The sequence below is a fragment of the Notothenia rossii genome (assembly GCF_949606895.1).
Source record: "Notothenia rossii genome assembly, chromosome: 10".
Classification (NCBI taxonomy): domain Eukaryota; kingdom Metazoa; phylum Chordata; class Actinopteri; order Perciformes; family Nototheniidae; genus Notothenia; species Notothenia rossii.
Genome location: NC_136908.1, coordinates 23,677,307 through 23,705,297, shown reverse-complemented (window position 1 = coordinate 23,705,297; position 27,991 = coordinate 23,677,307). Strand labels below are relative to the sequence as shown.

General features: G+C 39.8%; 1 protein-coding gene across 1 annotated transcript; it reads right to left on the bottom strand.

Annotated features, from left to right (window-relative positions):
• Position 1: 1 nt before the first annotated feature.
• Positions 2-27,558, bottom strand: LOC307022702 (uncharacterized protein). Its single transcript, XM_079655571.1, has 10 exons — positions 27,305-27,558; positions 22,051-22,112; positions 21,735-21,752; positions 20,664-20,936; positions 19,794-19,881; positions 18,979-19,205; positions 17,844-18,131; positions 15,787-15,965; positions 8,491-8,583; positions 2-6,982 (listed from the first exon to the last, which is right to left on the bottom strand). Exons 2-10 carry the CDS (start codon positions 22,094-22,096, stop codon positions 6,533-6,535), a joined length of 1,662 nt encoding a protein of 553 aa, XP_079511697.1. The 5' UTR covers positions 22,097-22,112; positions 27,305-27,558; the 3' UTR covers positions 2-6,532.
• Positions 27,559-27,991: the final 433 nt, after the last annotated feature.

Below are 27,991 nucleotides of genomic sequence, written 5' to 3'. Positions count from 1 at the left end.
ATCTCTTCACAAAGAAAAACGTGATTTTTATCATGTAAACATTTCTTTAGTTGCATTGTTTGTTTTTTTTTGCAGAAGCAACAGCAATAATATTAACAGTGGCAATACTTCTCCTGCTCAAACCATGTGCTAAAACAACTAACAGGATATTGTTTTGCCTCAAAAGCCATCCTGACTGGGGGTTCCCAAAACCAAAACTAATGTCTAATGCCCCTTAGATCGAAACCCTCAAATAAACATAAGCGTTAACTCTGAAGTGATGTTAAACGAGAGTAGGCTACTAGTGTCATTAAAATAAAATACATTTAAATGTTAAGCTAACTTTGATTTCCTCTTGTGATTTGCCAAAAAAAACCAAAGGGGAAAAACTAATTTTGTATACCATTACATTTCCAATTGAAAAAGTTTGACTTTTCCAAATGGAGGCTTCAAAGTTTAAATGTTTTATATGTTCATCATTATTTTTGATTTGCAAAATAATGAGTCATTGTGTGCACCCAAAATACATTCTTTGTGATTGGCAGCAACCTTTAAAAATCTGAAATATTCTTCTCTAACTATCACTTAATGCCAGCATTGACAAATGATTTTAAGACCCAGGAGGATCATGGGAAACCAGATCTCAGCGAAAAGGATGGACTTAGGAGAACAGCGATACAGACAACTGCAATTCATACTATTATTATTAGAGATCATCATCACGGCTGCTGTCCCACAAGCAATCTACAGGTCAGCATGCTGCAGTTACACTAACTCTTCAGGACAGTGAGTATAGGCTATAATATCAGAGTATGGAGATATATCAATAAGCACATTAATTGCAGGAGTAGTCTTTTTGGTGCTAAATATGATGCAACAAAAAGTTCTGACGATGTATTCAAGCATCTCCATTCATTCAAAAGAAGTGCGATTTAGTTTTTTAGTTAATGCATTAGTTTGGGACGAGGTACGTTTGTCCCAAAGTAAATACATTGATTATATGAAAGTATTTTGTTAGGAATATTATTTAATCTTTTTTATTGTATAAAAAAAACATTCTCAGGTGCTGGGAGTATCACGGTGGGGGCAGACGTGTGGCAAATAACTATTTCTAAGCAGACAGTTCAATGCATTTCTGAATAATTTCCAATGTTTGTCCAGAGATGGAGTTCTGCTGAACTGGGATCAGTTCAAGTCCAAGTGTGTGTTAGAGGGTGAGCTTAAAATGACGAGGAACAGTGGCTTTTCAGTTATATTCTCCAATTATGAGTCATCAATCAAAGTTAGGAATATATTCAATCACAGCAAGAGCCACTGACTTGCGTTGCAGTGAATTACATTTAATTTATCTCAGTGTCAGAAAAGGCAGATGACATTCATCTCGTATTTTCCACTAAAGCTCATTTCTATTATGATCAGCGGTATCACCAAACTGTGACCCTGCAGAGATCATTTCATGGGTTTTCATTACATTCTTTGGAAATATAGAGAATAGTGGATTAGCAGAAGATTGAATCTACCAGAATTGAAAGAACATTTTATTAAATTCTCGCCCATACGCACACAGGGACGAGCACTTCTGCTCTGGCTTTGTGAATGGCGGCTCTGATGTGTAATGAAACAGAAAACAACGATCATGTTGAATGACGGAGAGTGAAATCCTTTCATAAAGACTTCCTCAGCTGAGAGTTCCTGAACTAAAGTATTATTATTCCATCAGGCACACCCTGACATCCAAAGCAGGCTCTTTGGCCTCCACCCTGTACAATACTTAGTGTCCTTCAGCGGGGACTTTTAATGCGCGTTAAGAATAAAACATTGGATCTGCACTGAAAACAGCTCGATATGATCGCAAAAGACCTGAAAAGAACATCCTTACTGAACATTACGCTCAATAAAGAAATGACCATGCAAACTGTTTGCAGAGGTGTAAAAAGTGCTTAATTAGAATTAAAAAAGACTATTGTCCTAAAGTCAGTCTACAAAGCTGTTACTGTGTAATAGTGCACCCCTGAGGCGACTACAGATACTCCAACAGTACTGAACGAATATCTATGAAAGGATTTCACGCAGCGTCTCCATGACCCCAACATTTAAACGTAACATGAGTAAGAGCGAGCGTCTTCCTCCAGCACTATGTGTTTGTTTTCTACCTGCTGTGGACGCGCTGTTAAAGGATCAATGCAACGTTTGGATAGTATAAAACCTTGCATAAGCCTTGCAGTAAGAAACATATTAGTATCTTCACACTATACACATGCAGATCACATATCTTTATACAACAGTGGGAAAAAAGGGTGGTTGATGTTGAGGTGTCAGATTCCTCATTCTGCCCGGTGGATGTGATGGATGTCTCAGTGATATCATAATGAATATTGCTTTAGAATTCATTAAAGACAATTCACTTGCCAATCAATTTGTTATTACCTAATCTCCTTATCAGAGCTTTGAATCAACCTGATATTTACATCAAACACAAAGTCAGTTTTGGAGCCTTACTGTCTTTGTGTTGTATATAAATCTGAACCATTACCTGCACAAGCAAACGTGCTTCCCTGTAAAACAGCCATACAAAATCAATATCCAATAACAAGTAGGGTGGGCAAATCACTGTACACATTCAGGATTTATATATTTTCCCTTTGCAGTAAATAAAAATTAAATCAAAACCGCTTTTTCCTGAATAAGAAGGGACCTAGTTAGTCGTTTCTTTTTGCAAATCCATATATTGCATTTACAATAGCTGCTACTTTCTACATTTTTTGTTATAATGTGAACCTTCGTCTTGTTTTAAAGGATCACATGATAAACGTTGTGCTCTTCTCGCTCAGACACCAATCGTGGGTGTCCGCGCGGCTGCTCTTAGAAACCCTATGAGGTCGTAAATCTTACAGACTTTCCAGGTTTACATCAATTCAGTTATACAGCATGAGGTAGCCATACTGCAGATATTAACAGAAGGGACGGTGGACTCTGTCCGGATGGATATCAGTGTGTTTGGTGTGTTTCATGGAGTGAAGTAGGTGATGGATGTTTGTATGGACTCTGCTTTGATTCCTTAAAGCAGTAAAAGTGTTTCAAGGGTTCAATGTCAATCTCTGACTGTGGAGGGGGTCTCATGTTTCCTCAGCATTGAAAATCAGTTTCCTGTGAGCTGAATTGGCAGGGAACTAATTAGTCAACATTTGAATCTATGTTGTTCATCTAATTGACTTTATTCATGCTTGAACTTATGCCACTCTCTCATCTTCATCTCTGTCGCACTGCTTGTGTGTGTTTTGAAATCCCCCATCAATATGTTTATTGTTGTAAAGTGTGTAATTAAATGATACGCTGGCTGATGGAGGCAAACACCCTACAATGGCCCAAAACAATTAGGAGAAACGTGCTGCACTCTCAAAAACCATGTTGGTAGAGTTAGTCTGTCTAGTAGTCAAGTGTTTTGTCAGTATAACTGAAATAAGGTTAGCTACGTTAGCTAACTAGCTTACAGCAGATCTGCAATAATATAGGAAGGAACGATGCAATCACATTCTTAAAAAAAGTCAATAAAACAAACATTTGAGTTTTTCTGTGACACTGTGCAAATGTTAAAATCCTAACGTCAACAAACGCTCTGGTCCGATGATTTAATGTTTCCGTTGTGTTTAGAGATTCCTGCAGCATTTTTCTATTTGCCGCGTTCTGTGTTTGTGCATGTGTTGTCAAGTTGTTGAAGATGTGTATTCATTTGCATGTGTTTTGGCACATTTGCGTTTTTATGTGCATTGTTTTTGAAACTGCATTTCTCCTAATAAGCGTTTTGGGCCGTTGAAGCCACCGTAAAACAAGCCACTCTTTAGTATTTTGGTGTCACAAGGAGATCATTCAAAGTTTTATAAAAAATAAAAAGAAGGATATTAAAGGATGTGAATAATCAGCTACCTGTGGTAGCTGTACCAACTTTGATCTGTTCTTATTTAAACTCACACAGTTCAGTTTGAACTGGTAATTATTGGGATTTAAAATAGCTTTGACTTTAAAAAATGGTGTAAAGAATAACTGAATATATTTATACAATATTGGTTGTAAACATTTGACCTTATATGCTATTACTGGTACAGTTAATAGCAGGGCTGAATATTGTGTTGTACAACTAATGGCTTTGGATTCACAGAGCACAAGCTGCTTTGAGCTATTATTCTGAACGGTTAATTAAGGTCCTCTGAGGTTGCCCTTCTCTTTTTCATTTCCTATTTTCCAGGAGCTGAAAGGGATCATGTTTCCATGCAGAGCACTGAATGTCTCATAATGTAAGTTGCTTTCTAACACACACCCACACACACACCTTCACAATCGACTCTCTGTTGGGGCTGTAGGCTGCCTGGTATCCGGCCCCTTCATTTTGATAAATAACTGGGCTACAATTATCTGAGATTTGTCCCATGGAAGGCAGTCGAGATGAAAACAGAATGGTTTAAATCATAAAAGTCAAATATCTGTTCTCCTAATAGTACCCTGATCCATCTCTGAGGTCTCTTCTATCGCTGCTGCTCACTCTATGGTGTCCGTGAACTGGTACTTTCTGCAAAGGGACCAAAAATCCAATTACGTTCTCGGGAACCATTCCAAAAGTGTTTCGCAGTGTTCTCCTAATTTTATTTTGCTCTGACAGGGCCCGGGACAACTCCACTTGGTGGGGTGGGAAGAGTTTCAAGAGTATGCTGTGGCTCTTGTGGGTGTTTCAACGAAACAGCAAATACAGTTGCAAGAAAAAGTATGTGAACCCTTTGGAATTACCTGGATTTCTGCATAAGTTGGTCATAAAATGGAGGAAGCCACTGCTGTCCAGAAAAAACATTGCTGCACGTTTGAAGTTTGCAAAAGAGCACCTGGATGTTCCACAGCACTACTGGCAAAATATTCTGTGGACAGATGAAACCAAAGTTGAGTTGTTTGGAAGGAACACACAACGCTATGTGTGGAGAAAAAAAAGCCACAGCACAGCAACATCAAAACCTCTTCCCAACTGTGAAGTATGGTGGAGGGAGCTTCATGGTTTGGGGCTGCTTTGCTGCCTCAGGGCCTGGACAGATTGCCATCATCGACAGAAAAATTAATTCTCAAGTTTATCAAGACATTTTGCTGGAGAACTTAAACTTATCTGTCCACCAATTGAAGCTCAACGGAAGATGGGTGATGCAACAGGACAACGACCCAAAGCACAGAAGTAAATCAAAAACAGAATGGCTTCAACAGAAGAAAATGCGCCTTCTGGAGTGGCCCAGTCAGAGTCCTGACCTCAACTCAATTGAGATGCTGTGGCATGACCTCAAGAGAGCGATTCACACCAGACATCCCAAGAATATTGCTGAACTGAAACAGTTTTGTAAAGAGGAATGGTCCAAAATTCCTCCTGACCGTTGTGCAGGTCTGATAAGCAACTATAGGAAACGTTTGGTTGAGGTTATTGCTGCCATGAGGTCAACCAGTTATTAAATCCAAGGATTCACATACTTTTTCCACCCTGCACTGTGAATGTTTACATGGTGTGTTCAATAAAAACATAAAAACATATCATTGTTTGTGTGGTTTTAGCTTAATCAGACTGTGTTTGTCTATTGTTGTGACTTAGATGAAGATCAGAACACATTTTATGACCAATTTATGCAGAAATCCAGGTAGTTCCAAAGGGTTCACATACTTTTTCTTGCAACTGTATATGAGAGGAAGAAAAAAGCAATCACCGTCACTTACATAGGAGTGGTGCTATTCAATTTACAGAGCTTGTTTCTGTGCAGGCTTTTCAGGAGAAAAATAAGTTGAGGAGGTTTTTTCTAGTGGATATCTGTGAATGAGTGCTGAGACAAGCACTTGTGTCTGAGAGGCAGAGGCGCTTTCTGAAATTGGCACTGTAGAGTCTGTGGATGGATGGAATGCAATCATTGCTGTTTGTCTGATGCCGTGAGAGCAGATACAAGTGTTGTCAGGCAACACACTGAGATTCTCCTCAATACAGGAGAGGCTTTTTGCTGCTGTTGTCAGTCTCCTTGGTCTTAGTGAATCATTTCTTATTCCTCGGAGCGTGCTGACTCCAACTGTCACCTTTTTGACAGGGGGTGAAATCATTTGATCCCTTTAAGGTGTTTCCCAACATTGCTGAGAGGGTTTTAACCCCTTTTTCAAATAGCTTCCTTTTATTGCCCGTTGAAGCTCGCATGCAGTCAGTCTACGCTAACGTCAGCATTTTCCTAACTATGATATCTACTTTAATGTTTAATTTAAATGCATGCATTTTCCATATGCACACATTGTTCTTCTTAGAGAGTGTGGGTTTACTCTTTTGCATCTAACTTTTCATTGCTCAGTGCGTTACGTTTTGTGCGTTTTGTGCAACATTTTCTTTTGGTCTAATATGACATCTGGATCCAAGCAAGAATATTTTGTCTGTGTCGTCGATTGAAATGCAGTGATGAAGGACTCGTGGTGTTTGGATATGATGGACGGAGCCAGATTGTTGTGGCTGTCATTACTGTATGAGGATCATGAACTACAAAACACACCGTAGTGCCTCTCAGGTGCTCTGGGCCGACTCCTCCTTCTGCCCCATCTCTTCGCTCTCAGCCCCTCCCTCCTTCTGGGCTGGATCTGACCCCACGGTGCCCCTGGAGGTTGCTCCCGGCGACGCGGCTCCGTGCAGGCTGCCGTTGGGGGTGGCAGCAGCGAGCGAGCGTGGATTGGAAGCTGGGCTCGCACTCATGGCCGAGTCAGGGGTCCGGCTGGCGCTGAGGTCCCCGTCGGGGGCCAGGGTGGCCTCCGGGCTCTCGGGGGGAACTTCTTCCGTCATGGCTGTGGGGGAGACGGCATTCAGGAGGGGCTTGTTGGAGGCGTAGGTCATGCCGCCATCCGTGTCGCTGTCCAGTGGCAGGCCAGAGGAGGTGAACTCCACCCCGGAGTCGCTCATCTCCAAAATGTTTTCAGAGGAGAGAGTGTGGTAGCGGCCCGGTTTGGACACCTCCAGACCCTGAAGAGAGTAAGGGAGGAGGAGACACAGGAGAGGAGTGGTTAGAGGAAGGGAGGGTGAGGGTCATGAAAGACACAGGGAATGTGAAATTACCATGGGCAAGGAAAACACAAAGAAGAATAGAGAAGAGAAAAGAGGAGAGAATAATAAAACAACAGGGGGCAGAAAGAGAGAGAAACCAGGACAAAAAGGATTCCCCCACCAGAGGGGAAGAGATGGAGGAAGTGAAGAAGCAGAGGTGGTAAAAATGTAGGTCAGGAAACGCAACGTGAATCATTTATGCACATGTTTCTGGGTCCATATTTATAGATTTACCTTCCACTCCCAGCTACCAACCCTACTTATGTTCCTCCTTACATGACAACATGCACAGCAGCTGTGAATTGTTCAATGCACCAGCTCGCTGCCAGGCCTCCTGAACATTACCGTCCCATTACCTTCGCTACCCGGATTCCTATACCACCTAATACTACATTGACATCGGATGTATTCTCTGCGTGAATATATCTAACTGTAAATCTTCATCAGTGCTACTTTTATTATGTTGCCTTTGTTGTTTTATTTTATATTAATTTCCTCTTTGTGTTGCAAGGGTCAGGTCTACAACTGGGCTACACAGTCTGAATCTGCACATTAAACTGTGATGGCAGTATGTACAATGGGAATCTACAGGAGTCCACTTACTGTAAGTGTGTTGACACCAAAATAATCACTGAGTGTTAAATGCAGCTTATGGATGAGAGCACACACCTCACTCCTTCATTAAACTTGCAGATTGGTATTCAGACACTATGGATAGTCATTTAAAACCTACACACATGTAAAAGGTTGTTGCCCAATTATGGATGTTTTATGTTTAATCAACAAACCTAAGAAAGCTACTTCAGTTGAATTCTGATCCTTTGAGTTGGATTGCTGCAGAAGCTCTTTTCAAACAGCTCCCTGAGCCATAACCACTTTACTCTTTTCTCTCGCTTTCACATAAGGTCCATTCCATAAACTTTAATCTAATCTGTTTCCCTACTCAGTTTAAAGGTTCATTGCATTTTAATTCCACTTGGCATTGATGTGACTCTATATAGCAGGTAGTTCCAGCCAAGCAATCTTAAACAGAGGATGGTTAATGACCTCTGTTTTTCAGATCTGTTGTTTTATTGATATACAGCCTTGTAGAAAAATTTCCAACAAGGCGTGTTAGACTCCAGATGAAGACTTTTATTATTGTTGGAATGATTCTTGGACTCTGTATGTTATTAAAATAGTTTTGCAACCTAAATATTCTGCTTGTTTTGCTGACCTATGAGCCTGATTTCCACTTTGTCACCAAACAATCTTATGATGGTTTCATTTTTACAAAATAAAACCTGCTTTTGTCTAAAACTCATGGCTGGCGTTTTAATAAAAAGTAATAAATAACTTAAGACATATATAAGCGGCATGTTGATAATGAATTACAACATAATTCTGTTTGAGGTCAACCTCTTTGCTTTCGTTGTTCCACCACCGACCTTTATGGGGACCTCTGTGCTCTCCGACGGGTTCTCACACACGGACTGCATCAGAGATTCCTCAGTGAACCTGGTGTAAGCGTCACGGACCACCTGCAGACCCACACACACAAACACACACAGACATAGATACATATGTCAAAATGCAGCCAAAACAACGTTCTGCCCCAGCAGCAAACTAGTCATCATAAAACACAAAGACACTTCTAGAGAGGACACAAACACACGTCACTGGACACAAAGCCCCATATAGGATATTGAAGAGGAAGTTTGTGTGACATGACTGAAAGACAAGCTGAATTATTTGTCTTGACGTGGCGTCGGGAGGTTGAGAGGAAACAGAGCCAAAGGGGCTGCAATCGCTCAAATGTCGGCCTCACTGAACAGCACCGAGACACCACTAGGGGATAGATAAATGGATAGATGCTTTTGGATTTAAGAGTCGGAGAGGAAAAGGAGGAGAAGAAAGAAAGAGATGGATTTGTTGAAAAAGAAGTCCTAGGATAGATGAAAGCTAATAGAGGCAGTTAAGAGAATGAGGGAAATAGATTAAGCTGTGAAGCATGGTATTTAAAGCGCCCCTTAATGCTCATTTTCAGGTTCATATTTGTATTGTGTGCCTCTACTGTGACATGTCTCCATGCTTTGATGTTCAAAAAGCTCTTTATTTTTCCCATACTGCCTGTGCTGCAGCACCTCTTTTCACCCTCTGTCTGAAACCAGAGCCCAGTCTGCTCTGATTGGTTAGCTGGCCAGCTCTGTGGTGATTGGTCAACCGCTTGGAGAAGTCCTGCCCCTTATCCCCTTATCACTTACAATGTGTTGGAGCTTTTGCTACTAGAAGTGCAAGTGTGACATAGTGATGGAAGTAAAGAAATGAGTCCAATAGAGACTTGTACAGAGATATCATAATTATCCTATGTTTACTTTCACTATTATTACAGCTGTATTTTTTAAACTGACAATGAGAGAGGGGAAGGGAAAGGGATTCAGGTGCATGAGGTATGATTGATTTTAGTTTAATATCCGACTCTCTTGGGTATTGTCCAGAGAGGCCGCTTACATCCTCTCACGCGTGTTCTGTGTTCTCAGATCTATGAGTAAATCCATAACATGTCAGAGATCAAGGGCAACTGCCGTCATCTCAACCTCCTACTGTCAACACACAAACACAAGTTCACATACACACTTGACCCACAAACACACCCAAAACAAAATCAACACAGTGAGTGAGAGAGATAAAGGGGAGTGTGACCTGCTGATTTTACATGTATTATTCTATTTACTTACCGATTATATTGACTGCTCTTCCAGTGCTTTTACTAGTTACTGAAATAAGTATTTTAAGTATCCTATTTACAGTCAACTGTTATTGGTCGCACTAACAGTAATGAAATAGAATCTTATTGTAGGTAATTATTGTTTTAATTTAGGTGATAACAGGCAGAGGAAAGATTTTCAAATACAATAGTAATAATCTTGGCATGTTGTAGAAAATTTGATTTGATTCAAATACTCACCATTGGTAGAGTGAGGCAATGACTTGGAAAAGGTCCAAATAATCTTATGTGTCTAAATGAGGGAGTAAAAGGCAGCTAATAGGGAGTGGTGTAAAGCTAATAGCTAAAAACGTTTGCTTATTACAACGTTATAGCTAAACATGCAGCAAGGATGACATTTTATACAGACATTTACGGTTCCAAGATGAACAATTCTAATACTTTTAGTGATCGCCTGACTTTTCCTGTTGCACCTCTATTCTTCTTTGGAATAAATCCCGAATCCATTTTGAAGGGGCAATTGTTTGGATTTTTTCATATTTTTACAAATAAGACTTTACTAATATCAAATAAGAAACTAAGAATGTGAAGAATAGTGACAAATGTAAGTGATGGTTTTTGGTCAGTAATTACACTTGGGAATAAATGTAAAAACAACACGTCACAGGGGAGTTTTCTCAATGTCACGTTAATTATGGCTTGAAAAATAGAATATGAACAAATAACATCTAATTCACAGAAACTAGACAAACACAGATGGACACAGACCGCACGCCAACAAACTTACTGGGCATGTGGTCACACAGTAACAAGTAGAACAACTCCAATGTATATCATGAAGGTTCAATAACTAATCACTACTGCCCAGGCACGTGCACACAGACATCAAAGTGGGCTTGAGCCCCTGCCCTTTTTCTTCCTCCAGAGAAAGTGCCCTTTTTTTGTTTTAAATAAATGAATATATATCTACTGCTGTTTGCGCACAGTTTCCCTTTCCAAAAATATATTGATTGAATACAAAATAAAAAGATCAGGTCGGGAGATTAGACTGTGAAGTTCCGATGCTCTCTCTACCCTCCCTCCCTCCCTCCACGTCTCGCGCACAGCGATGCGGACATCGGCAGTCACTTCAGACGGACAGGTAGCAGCACCTCCCACTTTACTGTCCCATGTTATGCCAGCTTTTCTTGGCTTGTTTGAAAGTGAGTGGTGATGAACAAATGACTAAGCTGCCAGTGCCTCGAGTTTACAGCTAATTAGCCAGAAGACAAAAACGAATATAGGCATTGCAGGTGAAAATGATAAAACAAAAAACAAACAAACAAAAAAACACATCACCTCACAACTTCCCAAGATAGTAACTTACGTCAAGTCAGTATTTTCCCCTGAAATGTTATGTTTAAGTGCAGATTAGCTTTAAATCTATAGATGAATTTAGACGTGCAGTAAAACGAACACCATGTGTGTGTGTTTTTTGGAAGTTTTCTTTCCATTAGAGTGAAAGAAAATATGGAAGTAAAATAGACCAAAATAACCAAATGTACATGAAAACACGATCTTTTAGCCTGTGATGTCCTTAAACAGTAACTTCATCATCTTAATTTGACTAGTTTGTTGTCTGCATAGTGAATACTAAAGAAGACCATTGTCTCTGTGTTAGCTGATTATTTAGTAGAATTCTGTTGAGTATTAAACAATTGCGTGAGTGTGAGGGTATTTTCAATAAATTGGTCAGTAAGTCAGAGATGTGCAACTATATTTAAGTTTTAAAACATTTTTTTATAAATTATTATTAAGTGCCCTTTTTCTCACTTGATCACCCGCCCCCCAAAATGTCTGTGCACGTCCCTGCTACTGCCCTAACACATACACAGCACGCAAAACCAGCACGGTTACCCACACATACAGTACTCAGCATATTCACCTTGTTAATCAACCCATACAATAAAACAACGCTCAAGATACATAATGTGCATGTGTGTGTGTGTGTGGTAGCTGTATCACCACACACTGTATGTGAAGCTGCATGTTGGCACTTATCATAACTAGATTGTTTATGAGTAACTGCAGGTCTGCATCTGAGCCGTAAACCAGCGGAAATAAAAAGACAGAGAGAGAGAAACAAAGGAAGGACAGCGAGAGGCAAAGCAGAGGCGTGGCGGGCACACATGACATCAGTGTGATGTCATCTCAAATCATTGCTCAGCTGCAGTTACACACACCAATATAGAGGAGAGCTTAGACATCTTAATTAGTCACTCAGGACCTATACTTAGGTTTAAAACCTTATTTTCTTAAAGCAAGTGAACAACTCTACTTTCCACTTGCTTTTTTCATAAACTGTCTTTGAGCAAGGCAGAGTGTCACTCTTTTTAAGAAACGTAAGATTTTGATAGTTAAATATTAGATTGAATTACTTTTTTAAATGGATATTTTTGCAGTTTGCACCCCGACCTGGTTCAGAGCCGTATCTAAAATCCCTGCAGGTAATTCACACTCATGACTGAGCTTGTCAAACTAACAGACATTAGGCACTGATAATTTGCCTCCCATGCTGTTGACCATACTTGTGTTTTTGCATCAACTACAACAAAAACAACAACACTGTGTAACATCACTTTTTAATGATTTCACAGGCTCCTGGCAGCTGTTAGTTTCTAGTCCTTATGTACTTATATTTGTAGGTAAGGTATACTTGGACAAAGCTCAGTCATTTGAATGTCGAAAACTCTTTAAAGATCCCAGACACGGATTGTCCCAGATTGTGGTTCCCCACTTAAGGTAATTCGTTGACTTTTTCTCAAAGTAGGTCTTCGATCAACTTCCGCCTGTTCATTTAGAAGGATTTCAGATTCTCCTCGGTGTTCAGGGTTTATTTAGTGTGTTGGTGGGCCATTTCTTTGATGGATTTGTATCATCTTAAAACCACACGATTTACCTAATACTGAACAAACATTTCTTAAACTGTCAAAAGTTGATCAAGGAACTATTTTGTCAAAAAAAAGGAGAGTACAATTTCTCTAGACACCAAAGGAAAGGCAGTAAAAAAGGAGGCGAGAACACAATTGTCTCACCAAGAAGAGGCTCCGTTTGAGGCTCCTTAAAGTAAGAGGGAGAAACGTAACGCACAGGCAACAGCGTTAGCTGGGCCACGGACCACAGGCATCCAACTGGGAGCAGGAAGTCTGCACAGCTTTATTTTCAATTGACTCAAGCTGAACCAAGAGGCACATCAGAAACTTATCACATTATATTATTTAAAACAAAAACAAACGTACATAAATACAAACACATGACCCTGAATGATGTAAATAGTTGAATTCAAGTTACATTTAAAAATGTGAAGCAACCTTAAAAAGACAAAATAAGGAATATTGCATCTTAACAGCCTCACAAGACTGTCAGCCAATACCTGCCTGCATATCTATATAGGTTCGGCGAAATCTGAATCTATGGAAACAATACAAATCCACTGCAACATGCATACAATTATACGGGGGGGAAAAGAGAACAGAGAAACATAAGTAACATTAATGTGTCATCACACACAAATACTCACTTTTTCAAAGGCTGTAAATAACTGGTGCACCTGCCCGTTGTTTTATTTGTTCAATTTCTCTCAAATTCTGGCCTCTGTTGGTGAACTCAAGTCAAAAGTTTCAGTCCTGATTTCTTCAAACCACATCTACATTTCTCTAAGTTGGGATCACATGTTTTAGAGTATTATATGACCTGACATCACCATATCCATCACAGAGAGGCAATTCAAAATTATTATCTTCCACTTAAAGTTAGCTACTGTGTGTTGCAACGGTACATGATGTTTATCTCAAACCAGTTTCCACTCTAGCTCCGTGGTTTGGAACAATTATTATATTATTACCAGAACTTTTAAAACCGCACTCAGACCATTTCTATTATTCTTTTTATTATCATTCAATTTCCGGATTATCTATGAAGTCATGATCACTTAATTTGATATCAAAGACAGTCAATTGATCCAAGAAAGCCTTTATTCTGACTCCAGTGAGTTTTAATTGAACCACAATTACTATCGGTCTCTCAGAATATTAACTGTGGATGCTGGAGAGAGAGGGGATATCTGTCAGGTTTTTTAAAGATCAAATAATGAAATGTATCATTCATTTTGGAAAACAGTACTCTGATTATAAGACATCTAAAATAACCTTTGATAAATCAGTCCCATCGATTTGTAATTATATGAAAATGATCATTGGTGATAAGATAAGACAGGCAGAGTTTGAAAAGCAACACTTGAGGTATACAGGGAGTTTTTTTTAAACACTCATGTAATAAATCTGGACGTATCCCTGTTAACAATGGAGCCTGTATTGAACTAAACATTATATTGCGTCCCTCTGTGGAACAATCAATATCTGAATCTGATGTTTTACAGCCGAGTCATCAGTGTGTAATGGGCTTTTAATTGATCTATAAATTCAGTTGGTTAACAAACCCCAACTGTGGACGCTAAAAGGAGGGCCGTAGTGTCAGAAAGGTTAACTGTTAACTCCTCTTCATCATCCCATCGGTCAGTCCAGCCAGTATTGAGCAGGTAGAGCAAAGATTTTCAAATACAAATATATAGAAAACAATAGAAAACAAGAAGTGCATTTTAGTTGTTTGTTGTGTACTTATGCTCAAGCATTGATAGTCGTCAAATGTAATTCCTAATTGAAGATTTGTGAAACATACATTCAAATTAAAACAACTGACTCTCAAAAGCCTTTCTGCAGCGATTCAACCATTTAAAAATAAACCCAATCTAAAAACTGATTAATAGTTCAAAATTAAAATGAGTAATAAAGTAGTTCAAAAGGGATTTTATTATGTGACACGGGGTGCTTGTTATAGTAGGAACATTCAGTCATTTACATGACAAAACTACTACCCAGGAATTCCCTGTGCAAAGGAACCATTTACAAATGTTGATACAATATAATATTTGTGCCAACATCTTGTCACTACAACTGACACTAGAGACTGTAACTTGGACCTGTTCTTCATTAAAAATGAAAATGTGAGCTGTGTCAAAATGTGTGAAAGTGGATTGCCACAGCTCAAAGGTTCCACATTTGAATGCAGTATGTTTCAGGCTTAAGTCTCCATCTCATAGTAAATTAGTAAGCAATAACTAGCAGAGCTGTAGTCGTTTACTTTAACACCACATACATTAATCCCTTCTGTTCCTTGAACGTATATGTTTTACTGTAAGAGTAAAAGAAGAAAAAAGAGACACAGGGAGCTGAACGAGAAATACTAAAGCTGCGGTTGAATAGTCAAGAAATGACGTTTCCTGATCAATTTTCTCGATCTCTCCTCTGTGGAAAAGTGCTACAATGCTAAGGAAAATCTGTTTCCAATTAACTAGACCAAAGATATATATATCTTTTAAGTTAATATATTTATAACAAACAGAACTTGAGTCCACACCTTCACATTTTCCATAATTTGTACATTAAACAACAAGGACAGATGTTTCTTACAGACACATGATGGGTCAATATAATTGTTGCTGCTGTAATCAATTGTGATCCAGTTTGCCTTAACTAAATATAATAAGCAATCAACCCACTCAACCACTTTGCAATTAGGGGATTCAACCAACTTTGATCCTAGCTGCAGCTTAGATCCCTTCTGGTTTATCCCTGTTAGGAATCTTCCTGAGCTAAAAAGACAATTTGATTGCAACCTATATTTCTTGTGAGTTTCCCGCTGCATTGTGGTTGTCTGTAATTGGACTGTACCATATGATCTTAGTAGGGGAGGATTGTACCAGCTGGCCAACCTATCTCCAACAACAGGAACATCCTGTTCTACCTTTCAATCCTTTTGCAGCAGACAAACAGACCTTACTTTCACCACGTGCCACATGTTCATTTAGCCTAAAGATCCACTGTTCCACCAGGGCCTTTTCTTATTTATATCTCAGTGACTCTACAACACTCCTCCATCCATAAGACATGAAGACGGTAATACAATAGGTGGATGTTACCTGTCTGAAAGCCTCTCCTTCGTTAGTTCCGGCCTGCTGAGCGAGCAGAATCACCCTCTTGTCCTTCTCATTCCTCATGTGCACTCTGTAGACACAGGACAGCAGGCAGAGCAGCAGCATGAAGGCGATCACACCCATCAGGGCCAGGATGGCTACAGTCAGAGGAGGCAGCTTATTGGCTGGGGGGGAGAAACCACAAACACAGAGAAAAATAATCAGCCTACTGTGACCTCATGCATAAATGCTGCTTCAAACTGTGTAGTAAAGCTACTCATCTGTCATCTGTTTCTTGTGGTTTTGCTATTATGACAGCTTCATTATTTACATTTATGACTAGCCTAATACTGAGTTTAGCTGTAAAGTATCAAATGGCACTCTATATAAAAGAGGCAATAGAATAAAGCAATGGACTGGGGGTGTGGATTTCTTCTGTTACTTTGATTTCGATCCTGTCAATGGTCCAACAGTGTTATGAGTGCAAAGCTCAATCGGAGGAGTATCGTTTTAAGAGATGATCTGTGTTCACTGACACTTGTGATCTCAATGGTTTCAAAATAGCTCCGAGTTCACAGCTATGCAGGATGTGCCAGCCTGCTTATATACTTATTCAAGATGCATTACTTTGACTGCCACTACACTATTCCTACTGTATGAAAGTCTTTCAATCAACACAATCTATTAGAAGCTTTTTAAAAATGTTATATAAGATATCAGTTAATCTTTCTTCAGTATATAAGCCGATGCAGGTTAGTTGTATTCGTATTGCGTAGCCTAGCAGATGTTGGATGGTTGCTAGGCTAGGTTAAGGCAGAGAACATATTGAACATATAGAGCATGTTAGTTCATACAAATAGTGTAGAAAAATATCTAACTTCGATATAACCCTATATAACTAAGTCATTTCTGATACCGAGCTCCGATGCTGTAAAGGCATCGGAAAACGGCTGTCCTTATTCCTCCGACCTAGGTTTACAACGTTCCCGCTAAAATCTACACGCAAGACCACCTGCTTAGGGAGGCAACTCACAGCGTGGCCTCAAACACTATTGTTTGCTGTTGTATCACTTTTTTCAGGCACTAACACGTTGTATGTCCGACGGCCAGGATATCAACGGAATGTGTAGTATAAGTGTTGGTGGGCTGGTAGAACCCCAGAGCAGTATCAAACTGCCCCTGGAGGAGAAACTCTGTGTCGGTTGGGACACTCCCCGGTTTAGAGCAGCTTCAGGACCCTCATTCCTTAACCCCCCTTTTTGAATCTTAATGATGTCAATTTCAATAATCTAACAAACTGAGCATAAGCCAAAGTCAAATATCACAGCTGTGATCTTACAATGCCAGCAAAGCACAAATCATATTTCAGCATCAATCAAAACCAAATCAACCACAGTTACCAATATGAAACTATAGCTTATCTTTCGCATGGTTTCTACTTTCCACATTTGAATTCCAACATTTGGAATTTAAATGATCAACTTCTTTCAGCCTTTTCAAAGGAAGGGTGTTCAGTTCTTACCTTACCCAGCAGAAACCTTCAGAGACTACCAGAGACCACAAATTGGGTCAAGATGTAAAAAGTACAAACCGGTTGTATTGGTTGTTCACAAAAATAGAGGATTACAAGATCCAAAAAATAAAATACAAATACAAAAAGTTTAAGTCAGGTACAGAGTCGAAAGCTTAAACTTCTTTTAACTCAATTGAAAATATGAAAACTAAATTCTTAAATGTTTAATTGTTCTTCTGAGGTAATCTTTTCAGGTTGTAACCGTCCTACTCAAAATCACAAGGCCTTCTTTCCTAGAATTGGTGAAGAAACCTACGCTTACTCAAGCTGAGGAGTCAAAAATGAGATTAGTTCAAAAGTTCAGTATGCATCAACTCTGGTTTCGGATGTCTGGTAAGAGATTTCTGAGAAATACTTACTTTCCATCAAACCAAACTAATGCCTATAAATGTATTAGCAATGGTAAATGTCATAGAGATAGGATCGGTAGGTGAGGTCTGTCACGGACACTTAAACAGCAGTTCTGTCAACAGTGTTTTCTCCGTCTTACCTTCAACATCTATGTGGACATGAGCCACAGTAAAGCCCGTCAGATCTGTCACAGTGAAGACCCCCGTATCTGTGAAGGTGGCCTTCTTCAGGATGAGCTCCGACCCCTCCACACTCAGCCTGCCCTCCAGCTCAGGGCCCAGTGGCGTCACCATGACCCCCTCTTCCAGGATGGGCCGGTCCTGATGGTCGGATTTGGACCTGTAGACAATGTTAGCGTTGGAGTGGTGCAGGTAGAGTTTTATCTTCCGGTTTTCTCCGTGGGTGAGGCGGAGAAATTCCTGGTGCTCTGTGTGAAGAAATATAACGTTTATAATAGCTGGCTTAACAATTTGCAGATGCTCAATGTAGACTAATTTGTAGACGTTTCTGTTGATGGAAGCCAGTTCATCATGTTCGAGTGAAAAGTTAATAGCTAAAGATGCTAGCTATTCACCGTTAGCGCTGATAGCATAAACATTTCAAAGTAAACTGATTTAATTGAACTGCCCCCTGCTGGTCTGATAATGTGGAAAGTCAATGATACACATTTTAATAGCTTCGGGAAATGTTTAATTCATTCTATATTTATAATTTCGACCATATGTACCAGACTGAACTTTAGCTCAAACCACATGTACAACAGAATATCCTCAAAGAACAATAAGTATGGCTGTGGATAGCCTTGTTAAAAAGGGACAGTGTGGCCTAAAATCAAAGATTCAAATGTTTGTTTTGGTTGTTCAAAGCGCCTTAAAACACTTCAGCAATATCTCTTTCGAGAATTTCATCCTCCACAGAAAATGTATGGAGCCTCATGAACAGTTTACTGTAGGAACCAAACTACATTTAGGTCATGATTTCTGAAAAAGAGATATCTGTGAGTTTTTCAAAAACATTTTGTTGGCCTTTATAGCACTACAAGCAAATAATCATTATGTTCATTTAAATTGGAGAGAAGTTAGATATATCTACGGTTTATATCTCCTATATGTTTCAACTAACACCAAAGCAATCAAGATAGGAAAATAAGCAAATGTATCTCAGTTATAATATTTCATTTCCCTATTGCAACAACTATAAAAACATGCAGATGTGATTAATATATCCGATAATTAAAACTGAGAGGATGCAGCAGAGCATAAATCTCTCCTCACCTCTCACATTCAGACAGTTTCTCCTTCTCACTTTGCCCTCACGGTCCAACACTGTGAAGCTCCCCTCGTCCGTCACCTTGACCGAGTGCAGTGTCACCTTTTTCTCCGACACACTGAGGCGCCCCACGTATTCCTCGGCCAGCACCTCCGTCTGGTTGTACAGCACCAGGGGGGGGGGCTCTGTAGTGTGATGTATCTCCGTCTGATTGGGCGGAGTCAGAGCGGGCCTGAGGTTCGGAGAGAAAGGAAGTGAATGAGTGTTAAACCACCACATGAGAAATCAGGGTAAATCCTGTTTCGGCACAATCAGTGATGTCACAGCAGGTGTTTTAATGCTAATTGCTGATTGGCCAGTGGTAAACATTCAACAAAGCAGCAGGATATCTCTCCTGTTTATTAGCCATACACAGATCAAAATGTCCCCAACATTTGCCCACCAAAGTTGTTTTTAACCTTTTGCCACATTTCAGCCTTCATCAGAAAAGAAGAGTTTTTGTCATGCTAATTTGGTACAAGAAGAAGAGTGTGGTCTATACTTGAAAACAGGCCAAGATCTTGAGCCATTTGTTATAGACTGTTCTGCCTCCTACACATAAGCCCCACCCCCTTCATAGCCTGTTTGTTGTAGACTCTTGTGATGGTTGCAGCTATTGGAGTTTATGTAACAGTTACTATACAGATCAACAACGTTACAATACTATACAATAGATGCAGTATATATAGTACTGGCTGCTAAATGTGGATAAATAATCTGCAATAAGCATGACTCCATTCATGCATTCTTGTTTTTCTTGTTATGCTTTCACTGACCGTACCTGAACTCCAGAGTGATGGGGCCTTCCACTTGGTTGAGATAGATTTGGTAAGTTTCTCCATATTTCACCACCTGCTCCAAGGCGCAGTCTGATCAACAAGACCAGAGGAAATAAAGGTCAAAGCAGGAACGTTTGTGAAAGGCAGATCGCCTATGTAGTTGAGCTGAGTGCGAAAGGTAAAACGTTTTTATGGTTGCTTGGTTACTTAATTTGAACAATCTTCTGGGGTTTACAGAATCTAATCTTTGCCAATTTGAGTAACACTTTAAAATAACCATCATTTGTAAATGTCAATTTAATTAAAATTGTTATTACATGTAAGCTAAATGTTATTTCCCGATTAAAAAACAATGAAATGTTCATTATTAGTGTTCATTTAGTATCAGTATTTGTATTTTATATTTTTTGAATGGACCATAAACCAATTATTAACCATTAAAGAAAAACAAAAAAGTGCTACAGTGAGATAGCACACAGCTTACTCTTTTTATGATCATATAATACATTATTATATGATCATTAGGTCTATAAAATATATGTACATATAGAACTACACATTTGTGTAGTCCTATATATTCCAATAATGTTGTTGATAAAGATGGAAGCTAGTTTAGCATGTGCCTTAGGGCCACGATCTGGCATATGTGACTGTTTGGCACCATCCTTCCATAGTTCTCTATATGTTTCTTTCTTTCTAGATAATGTTCTACATAACAGATAAGACACCAAAGACTAATAAAGTTGTTTTCACCAATCAAAAGTGATTTTTTTAAAGATGAACTACTATTCCAAAAGACTTTAAACAGCCAACCTCAAGCTGGTAAACACACTCTAGCGCTGCCTCTGGATAGGAGTGCACAGAGAGCTCACCCCTGACGATGATGATGAGGTGCTTGGCGATGTTGGGGCTGTTCGTGTTCTTGATGACGTACACCCCTTCGTCCTCCTCCAGCATGTCCTCCAGCACCAGGTGGCCCGGGGAGCTGAGGCGGGCCCTGGGATTCACCACCTGGCCCGCCTGCAGCAGAACCACCTCAGCGGAGCCGTTGGTCCTGGGTTTGAACACGACCTCACCAAGGTTCCCAGACGGGACGTTGATGTGAATCTCCTCCCCAAAGAAGGCTGTCCGGTGTTCCTCTTTAACTGGTGGAAATGTTTAATTAGATATAATTCTTATTTAGGCCCTTTCCTCATGCATATAATCTGTTCATTCTCAAAAAGCATTTTTAAGTAGGGCTGCTCAATTAATCTTATTTTAACGATTATGAAAACAACATAATCGAAATAAAACAATTTGTTTTGTTTTGTTTTTTATTGTTTTTTCAGTTGAATTATACTTAAAGTGGACCTATCATGCAATATTTGAATAATATAGTGTTGGACCATACCTATATAAGGCATATTTATTCTTTTTATTATTCAAAATACCAAACAGATCATGCATTTTAGCCATTCCTCATTTCGCTCAATTTAACACTGTCTTTGCATGGGCTGATTCTGTGAGAACAGCACCATCTACAGGCCTGGCATATTTACTACAGCGTCTCCAGCGCGAACGGCAAATTTCCGTGGCTGTCTCCTCCTGATTGGTGGAGTTGGCCCAATAGCCGTAGCGCCACTTCTGTGACGTCATAGAAGTGTTCAACTCTGGAAGATTCAGAGGAATCAACTGTTAAAAACATAATAATAATCGTGATATCAATTATTGACCCAAATAATCGAGATTATGATTTTTGCCATAATCGAGCAGCCCTATTTTTAAGCATGCATTATAGATTGGGATGGGCAATATGCAGAAACTTTACTTTAAAACCAGAAAGAGGTAAAATTGTTGCCATATTGTCATATCACAAATCTAAGACAATATCTAGTCTGATATCTCAATATCGATATAACATTGATGTGTTTCCAGGCTCTACAAAAAGAAGCATGCAACTTTACCTTTCAAAGAGGCCACAGCTGCAAAAAGACAAGAGAGTGTGTTCGTTTTAAAATATATTGTTTCTTTTGTTGTCTTTTATTGTAAAATCTCTCAAAATAAGTCAGATTTTCTTTGTTCTTAGTAGAAAAACCACACAAAGTATTGAAAAGGAAAGTGCACCAAATAATAATAAATAGATCACAAAATAAATTCCTTGGTGGGGTTTTCATACAGTATGAGCTTATTATTCAGTTAATCAGAGTCAGCTTTGCAGGAAGTCTGCTTCAGCCGTTTATCTGAGCTCACTCCCAAGTGAATGATTTAGTTTGTGCTTACCCGTGCAGATCAGGGCGCTCAACACTGCAGCGCTGAGTATCTTCATCTTTAATGGTCAGTGTCTGGAAAATAGAAACACATAAAACACACCAAATTAAAAAAACTTAAATTAAAAAAAAGCATTTTATAGCAGGATTATGTCCAATTACAAATTAGTAAAAAAAGAACCTGCTAATTACCTCATTGTTATTTGCCATACGATCAGGTTAACTTACTAAATGTAAAATGGGTAGCCTATAGGGTGTTTGATTCAAAAGACCTCTGCAGAGTAGAAGCATACCCATTTCAATCTGTGTCCCCAAGTTGAAGTCCCATCCTGCATCACTCTGCTGCACTAAATAGCTTTCCACAAATTGGCTCAAAGGGAGAGCACTGCCAATACATGTTGAAAAGAAAATCTATAGTGTTGCTGTAAGGTAGAATATAAGCCAATTGTTATAGATAAAGCATCTTAAAAGCAGAGTGTGTGTTTCAAAGACATGGAGCTGTGTGGTGAGCTCAAGAGCAGCTATCATGACGAAGACCACAAACCGGAAAAATACACGATCAAGGAAGAGGAGCAATAAAGAAAGGAAGGAAGAGAAGAGAAATGGTGAAAGGGAGAGAGGGAGAGAGGGATAGAGTAGGTCCCATTGGGACGCTGAGATGGACAGCAGCCAGCTGGCCTGAGGGGCCTCTAACCTGTCAGTACTGCTGCACTGGATTACACTGAGCAGTAGCACGCAGTTATTAAGGTGGGATAATTAGACGCAGAGACCGAGGGAAACAGCTGGAGAGACTGGAATTTAAAACTGCATTACTAACAATTCTTCTTCAAAGGGGCCCTATTATGCTCATTTTCAGGTTCATATTAGTATTTTGTGTCTACTGTGACATGTTTAAATGCTTTAATGTTCAAAAAGCTCTTTATTTTTCTCACACTGCCTGATGTGCTGCAGCACCTCTTTTCACCCTCTGTCTGAAACCAGAGCCCAGCCTGCTCTGATTCGCTGTCTGGCCGGCTCTGTTGTGGTTGGTCAAGTGCTCAGAGATGTCCCGCCCATTAGCCTATCATATACAATGTGTGGGAGCACTCGCCAATAGAGACGAGACAAAGTGTTATGGAGTGATGTCACAGAGGTAAACAAAGGAGTCCAATGGAGGGGGAGTGTGTGAAAGAGAAACTCCCACAGGGATGTTAGCCTTTGCAGACCATTTACATGCACCAAGATCTATATGACACACTACAGGAAAGAGACAACCCCAAAAATCACAATAGATTCTCTTTGAACCCTCTGATCAACACCAACCCTGTTTGTGAAAGAGTGGGAAACTACAGAAAAGTGACTATCTGACTCAAGAAAGATATTCAAATGCATGTGCTGTATTCTTTCTGATACTATTTGCTTCTTTTTTCTTCTTCGCTCTATTTTTATGTGTATCCCCTCATGTTTTTGAAAGTAAAAATCTTCAATGAATTTCACTCGTCACTATTCCCAAAGTAAACCACAGTGGAGGAATATAACGTGGACGTTTTTTTGCCAAGAAAACACAGGTAACAACTTATGAGTGTAACAGATTTACATTTAACAGGATGTTTTCAGCAACTATAAGTGTATCTTTTTTTACCTGTAGAATGATACTTTTCAAGCTCCTCTGCAGGCATTTCTCCAACGTATTCTCTTGCAAATGATATATATATTTACTGTATACCTCTGTATGTGTGGTCCAAGACACCCACTCAATATGTCTAAATCAGACTGCTGAAGTATAATATTGGCTCAAGTATTTTAGCAGAAGGACGGGACATACTTTTTTTACAGGAAGTTAGAAGGGAGTCATTTCAGGGGCAGTACTTGGAGGAAGTTGATTAAACAACGTATAGCTATTCTGATGTACATGAGGTCATGTGAGTATTAGAGTATTATAGGCTGGCATAAAAGATCTGACAGTGTGGGATTGTGACATGATGCTGTACTAAAATAAAGTCAGTTTCCTCTCAACACTGAAAAGACTGTTTGTGTACAGTACAACTTTATGTATATGGAAGGTCTATTGATTGTATGTTTTACTAAAATGAGATAAGCCCCGGCCTCATTATGTCCTGTACTGAAGTTTCCAGTATGCAGTGTTAGGGAACAAAGTGAATAACCGCATCTTTTCACTCAGAACAATAAAAAGCCATTGAATCTCAGCCAGTTTCTTCATATGAAGGATAAGAGTGCTATTTAAAAAGAAAAAGCCAATCTCACCGTGCACATCAACAGACGAAAATGCACTGCCAAATGACGCCCTAGCATTGAAGTGGGCAGAAAAAGAGCTCAAGAGGCTTTCAGTCCCTGAGCAGAACAAAGTAATCATAGCATATGTTCTAATCAATGGCCTGTAAAGCTGGTTTGAATCATCATCTACAGAGCCATTAGCTCATTGTATGTGTGAGTGCTTGAGCCTGAGTGCTGCAAAGACGTAAATTACAGGTTTGATTTACAGATGAAGACAACTGAACATCTGAAGAAGTGCGTCGAAGTTAATAGTGTACAATCAGAGTTTGACAAAAATGTTTTCGCCTGAGTGCAAAAAGTGTATTCCTTATGCATTAAAATAATATGACTTGAAGAGGCCCTATTGTGCTTTTTGTGCTTTTCCCTTTCCTGCTGTGTGTTATACGTGTGCATGTAAATGGCCTTCTTGAAACAGAAACTAGTGAAAACTGTCACTTCTGTTGCTAGCACTCCAACACATTGTGTGTCATAGGCTAAGGAGCGGGACATCTCGAAGCAGTTGACCAATCACAACAGAGCCGGCCAGCTAACAAATCAGAGACAGCTGGGCTCTGGTTTCAGACAGAGGGTGAAAAGAGGTGCTGCAGCACAGAATAGGCAACACATACAAATATGAACCTGAACATTAGCATGATAGGACCCCTTTACACACAAGTAGAGGCCTAATCATGTTAAACGGTTCCTCCTTAAAACCCAAAGAGGCTAACCTGAACAAACAAAGGGGCGTGGCAGGGCTAGAATTATGTATATGTGTCTATAAGTGTATTTATGTGGCTGCTTGAAGGTGAATGGGTTGAAAATATGTGTTATCTACAAAACCACTACAAGACATTTTTTAACAGTTTAAATCATTTGAAGGGATGATGGTGAACTCGACTCTTTATTTTTGAATTAATTAACTCTTGGCTGCCTCATGAAGGAGGGTTAGGGCTAGCTTGTTGACCATGGGGTATCCTGAATACAAATAAACTCAGCAGCCTGAGCTAACAATGTAACCTCTGTCCTTTGCCTGAGGGTGTGATGTCCATTTCAAACATCTGACTCCAAATGGGTCACTGCTCTCCTGATTCGTGTTATGAGCGTTAGATCAATGGAACTGCATGACGCTCGGCCTTTACTGGACTGCGTGTGGGACACATCCAGCAGCCTCTCTGTGGTGAGAGGCATGGAGGTTACATCTTTCAGGATGATCTCATCAGCCTCACATCCATCGTGACTGACGGTCTGAAGAGCTTTTCCCCCCTCATCTCTCCTCTCCCACACGAGCATCATGCCTCTATACAGTCTCTCTCATCCTTCTGCTTCTCTCTGTTTCTCCTCTGAAACACTTGTGCTGCCTTCTCTTCCTTTTGTTTGCTGTCCCTCTCTCCTCAAACATCTTTCCATTTGTTTCCTCTAAGTCTGATAAAGTTGTTTGCTGATGTGCTGCCATAATATAAAAATGTCACCCCTAGCTGATTTGATAGGTTTGCCTTGTCCTTTTTCTCTCTACTAAGCTGCTAATTTACATGAACCTTTAGTGAGATCAATGCCACCTTCAAAGTGGGTCCCCCCTCGGCACTTGCACTTTCCTTTTCTGCAACACCCCTCCTCACCATTTACGCAGCCCATAAAGCCAGCAGCAGCTGCTGGTGCAACCAAGGGTGTGTCACGACCGGCATGAATGGGAGCTATCCCACTACAGGGGGTGTCCGGATGGAAGATGGAGGAGAGGAAAATAATGGATAAAGAATGGAAGGAAGTGGGGCCATTAGGACATTAAACACACAAAAATAACCCCCCATATCCCCACTGTGCAATACTCATTGTCTGTCTGTACATACTGTAATATGTATCATATATATTTGATCATAATTCTATTTTATTCATTTATTTATGAATCCTGGTCATTTACATGACGATCCGAAGCTGTGTGCGCTACTTGCTGGTCGTAACTGTCAGACCTTTTAATCTGTGTTTAAATATTTCTGTTTTTAAAGCACTCGCTGGAGCAGTAAACTATAAATCTCGTTGTATTATGTACAATGACAATAAAAGCATTTGAATTTGGATGTATCACCACAGTCAGACACTGAAATTCTGAGTATAATATATTAATTTTAGTGTGGGAAAATAGCCTTTACTCTCTGCTTCAGCTGTTATATTCCTTCAGAGAATGAAAGGTTTTAGACACTAGTATTTACAGTGAGCCCACAATTTTCTTTAAACTGAAGATTAAGGGGGAAAAGCTTCATACCTATCGGTGGACGAGATTTGTTACAAAATGAATCTCATAGGCTGTTCCACTTGAAGATGATATTAATTTGTAACGGTTTATCACTAAGGACTCTTCGTGACAAATACTTAGTCAGCAGCTCTAATGTGTGCCGTAGCGCCAAAGTACATTGCGTAACCATTTCCACAGGGATGGACCAGAAAATACCCCAATCCAGACGGGTACATCCCACACACCGGGCATGCTAATGCACCACAGCCTGGGCAACATATGAAATCATTTCTATATCGTGGGTTAAAACAACTAGCCTACTTCTAAGCATCCGAGTGTAAATACGGTGGAAATCCTCTGTAGAAGCAGCAGAAAATGTAGGCTACAGAATTAACACAATATTGAGAAAGAAGGGGGTCATTAGGTGCACGAAAACCTTACGAAACAATGTCTGCTCTGAGCAAGGCTTGGATTCCTGTCTCTACACTGTGCATTGTATCCATTTTGCCCGGAAATAAGAAAGTTTAAGCCTCTGTTTTGTGTCTATGAAGCGTTAATTGTTTTATGTTTGTGTAATTGCTGCCATCCTGCACGCCTTGGCCGCGTTGCTGTTGGTTACACGCCCTAAATCATCCGTTACTGCCATATATGATCATACCTCAATAAAGCAAAAAGTGAAACAGCAAAGGAAAAAGAAACTGCAGAATTTAACCCACTAGCTCCCCGTATGAAGGAAATATTCAAGGAAAAAAGACCAAGTGCTGTAATATACAATTATAATTATTACCTTTGTCAAGCCTCGAAGCCAAAAGTCGCTGGGCTGGGAGGGGCTGAGGAGTGATGGTTTTCTTCAAAATCTTTATTTCATTAATCTCGTCCACCCCGCCACCCAAAACCCGACAACATCAGACTTCTATGATCGGCAGTAGAGGAAGTGTTTCGGTTTATGTCGGTTTTATGGACCAGTCTAGTTCGGCCACGCTCGGGAACATCCGGTATCGTCAATTCTGTCTCGGAGCCACAGCCGCTCTGCAGGCGACCATTACACATGCACGACTTCTCCAATGTGCTGTTCACTCACTTGGTCAAACAGATCCCAGTTCGAAAAGAGATCCTCCCCTAGACCTCCACACTTGGACACAATCCTCACATTTTTCCATCATCCCTGAAGTGTTATATCTTAATGTTGGGACCATTGCATTTACTTTTGTAGGGTATGTTGGTGATATCAGCAGCAGTAAACTAATAATGTTATTACCTCTGTCCTAATCTTTCCTAACCTGTTATGGTGCTGCTGTGAAAGGTCCAGATTATGTAAATGTTAGCTTCTGGCACATGGGAACTTTTCCCCCATTTGATAATAAGTGAGACAAGTTAACGATAATTGTTATGGCCATATTAGGTTAAGGAGTAACATAACCACATTTTATACAGATATTTTCCAACATTTATTAAAGACATATAAGGTTCCCAA

Bases quoted from the DNA above. Each gene is read 5' to 3' on its own strand.
- LOC307022702 (XM_079655571.1), bottom strand. From the start codon at position 22,096: ATGAAGATACTCAGCGCTGCAGTGTTGAGCGCCCTGATCTGCACGG. The intron at 19,882-20,663 runs GTGAGCTCTCTG...CTTGTTGATCAG, and splicing joins CCTCATCATCATCGTCAGGG to ACTGCGCCTTGGAGCAGGTG. The intron at 19,206-19,793 runs GTACGGTCAGTG...TCCGAACCTCAG, and splicing joins CCCATCACTCTGGAGTTCAG to GCCCGCTCTGACTCCGCCCA.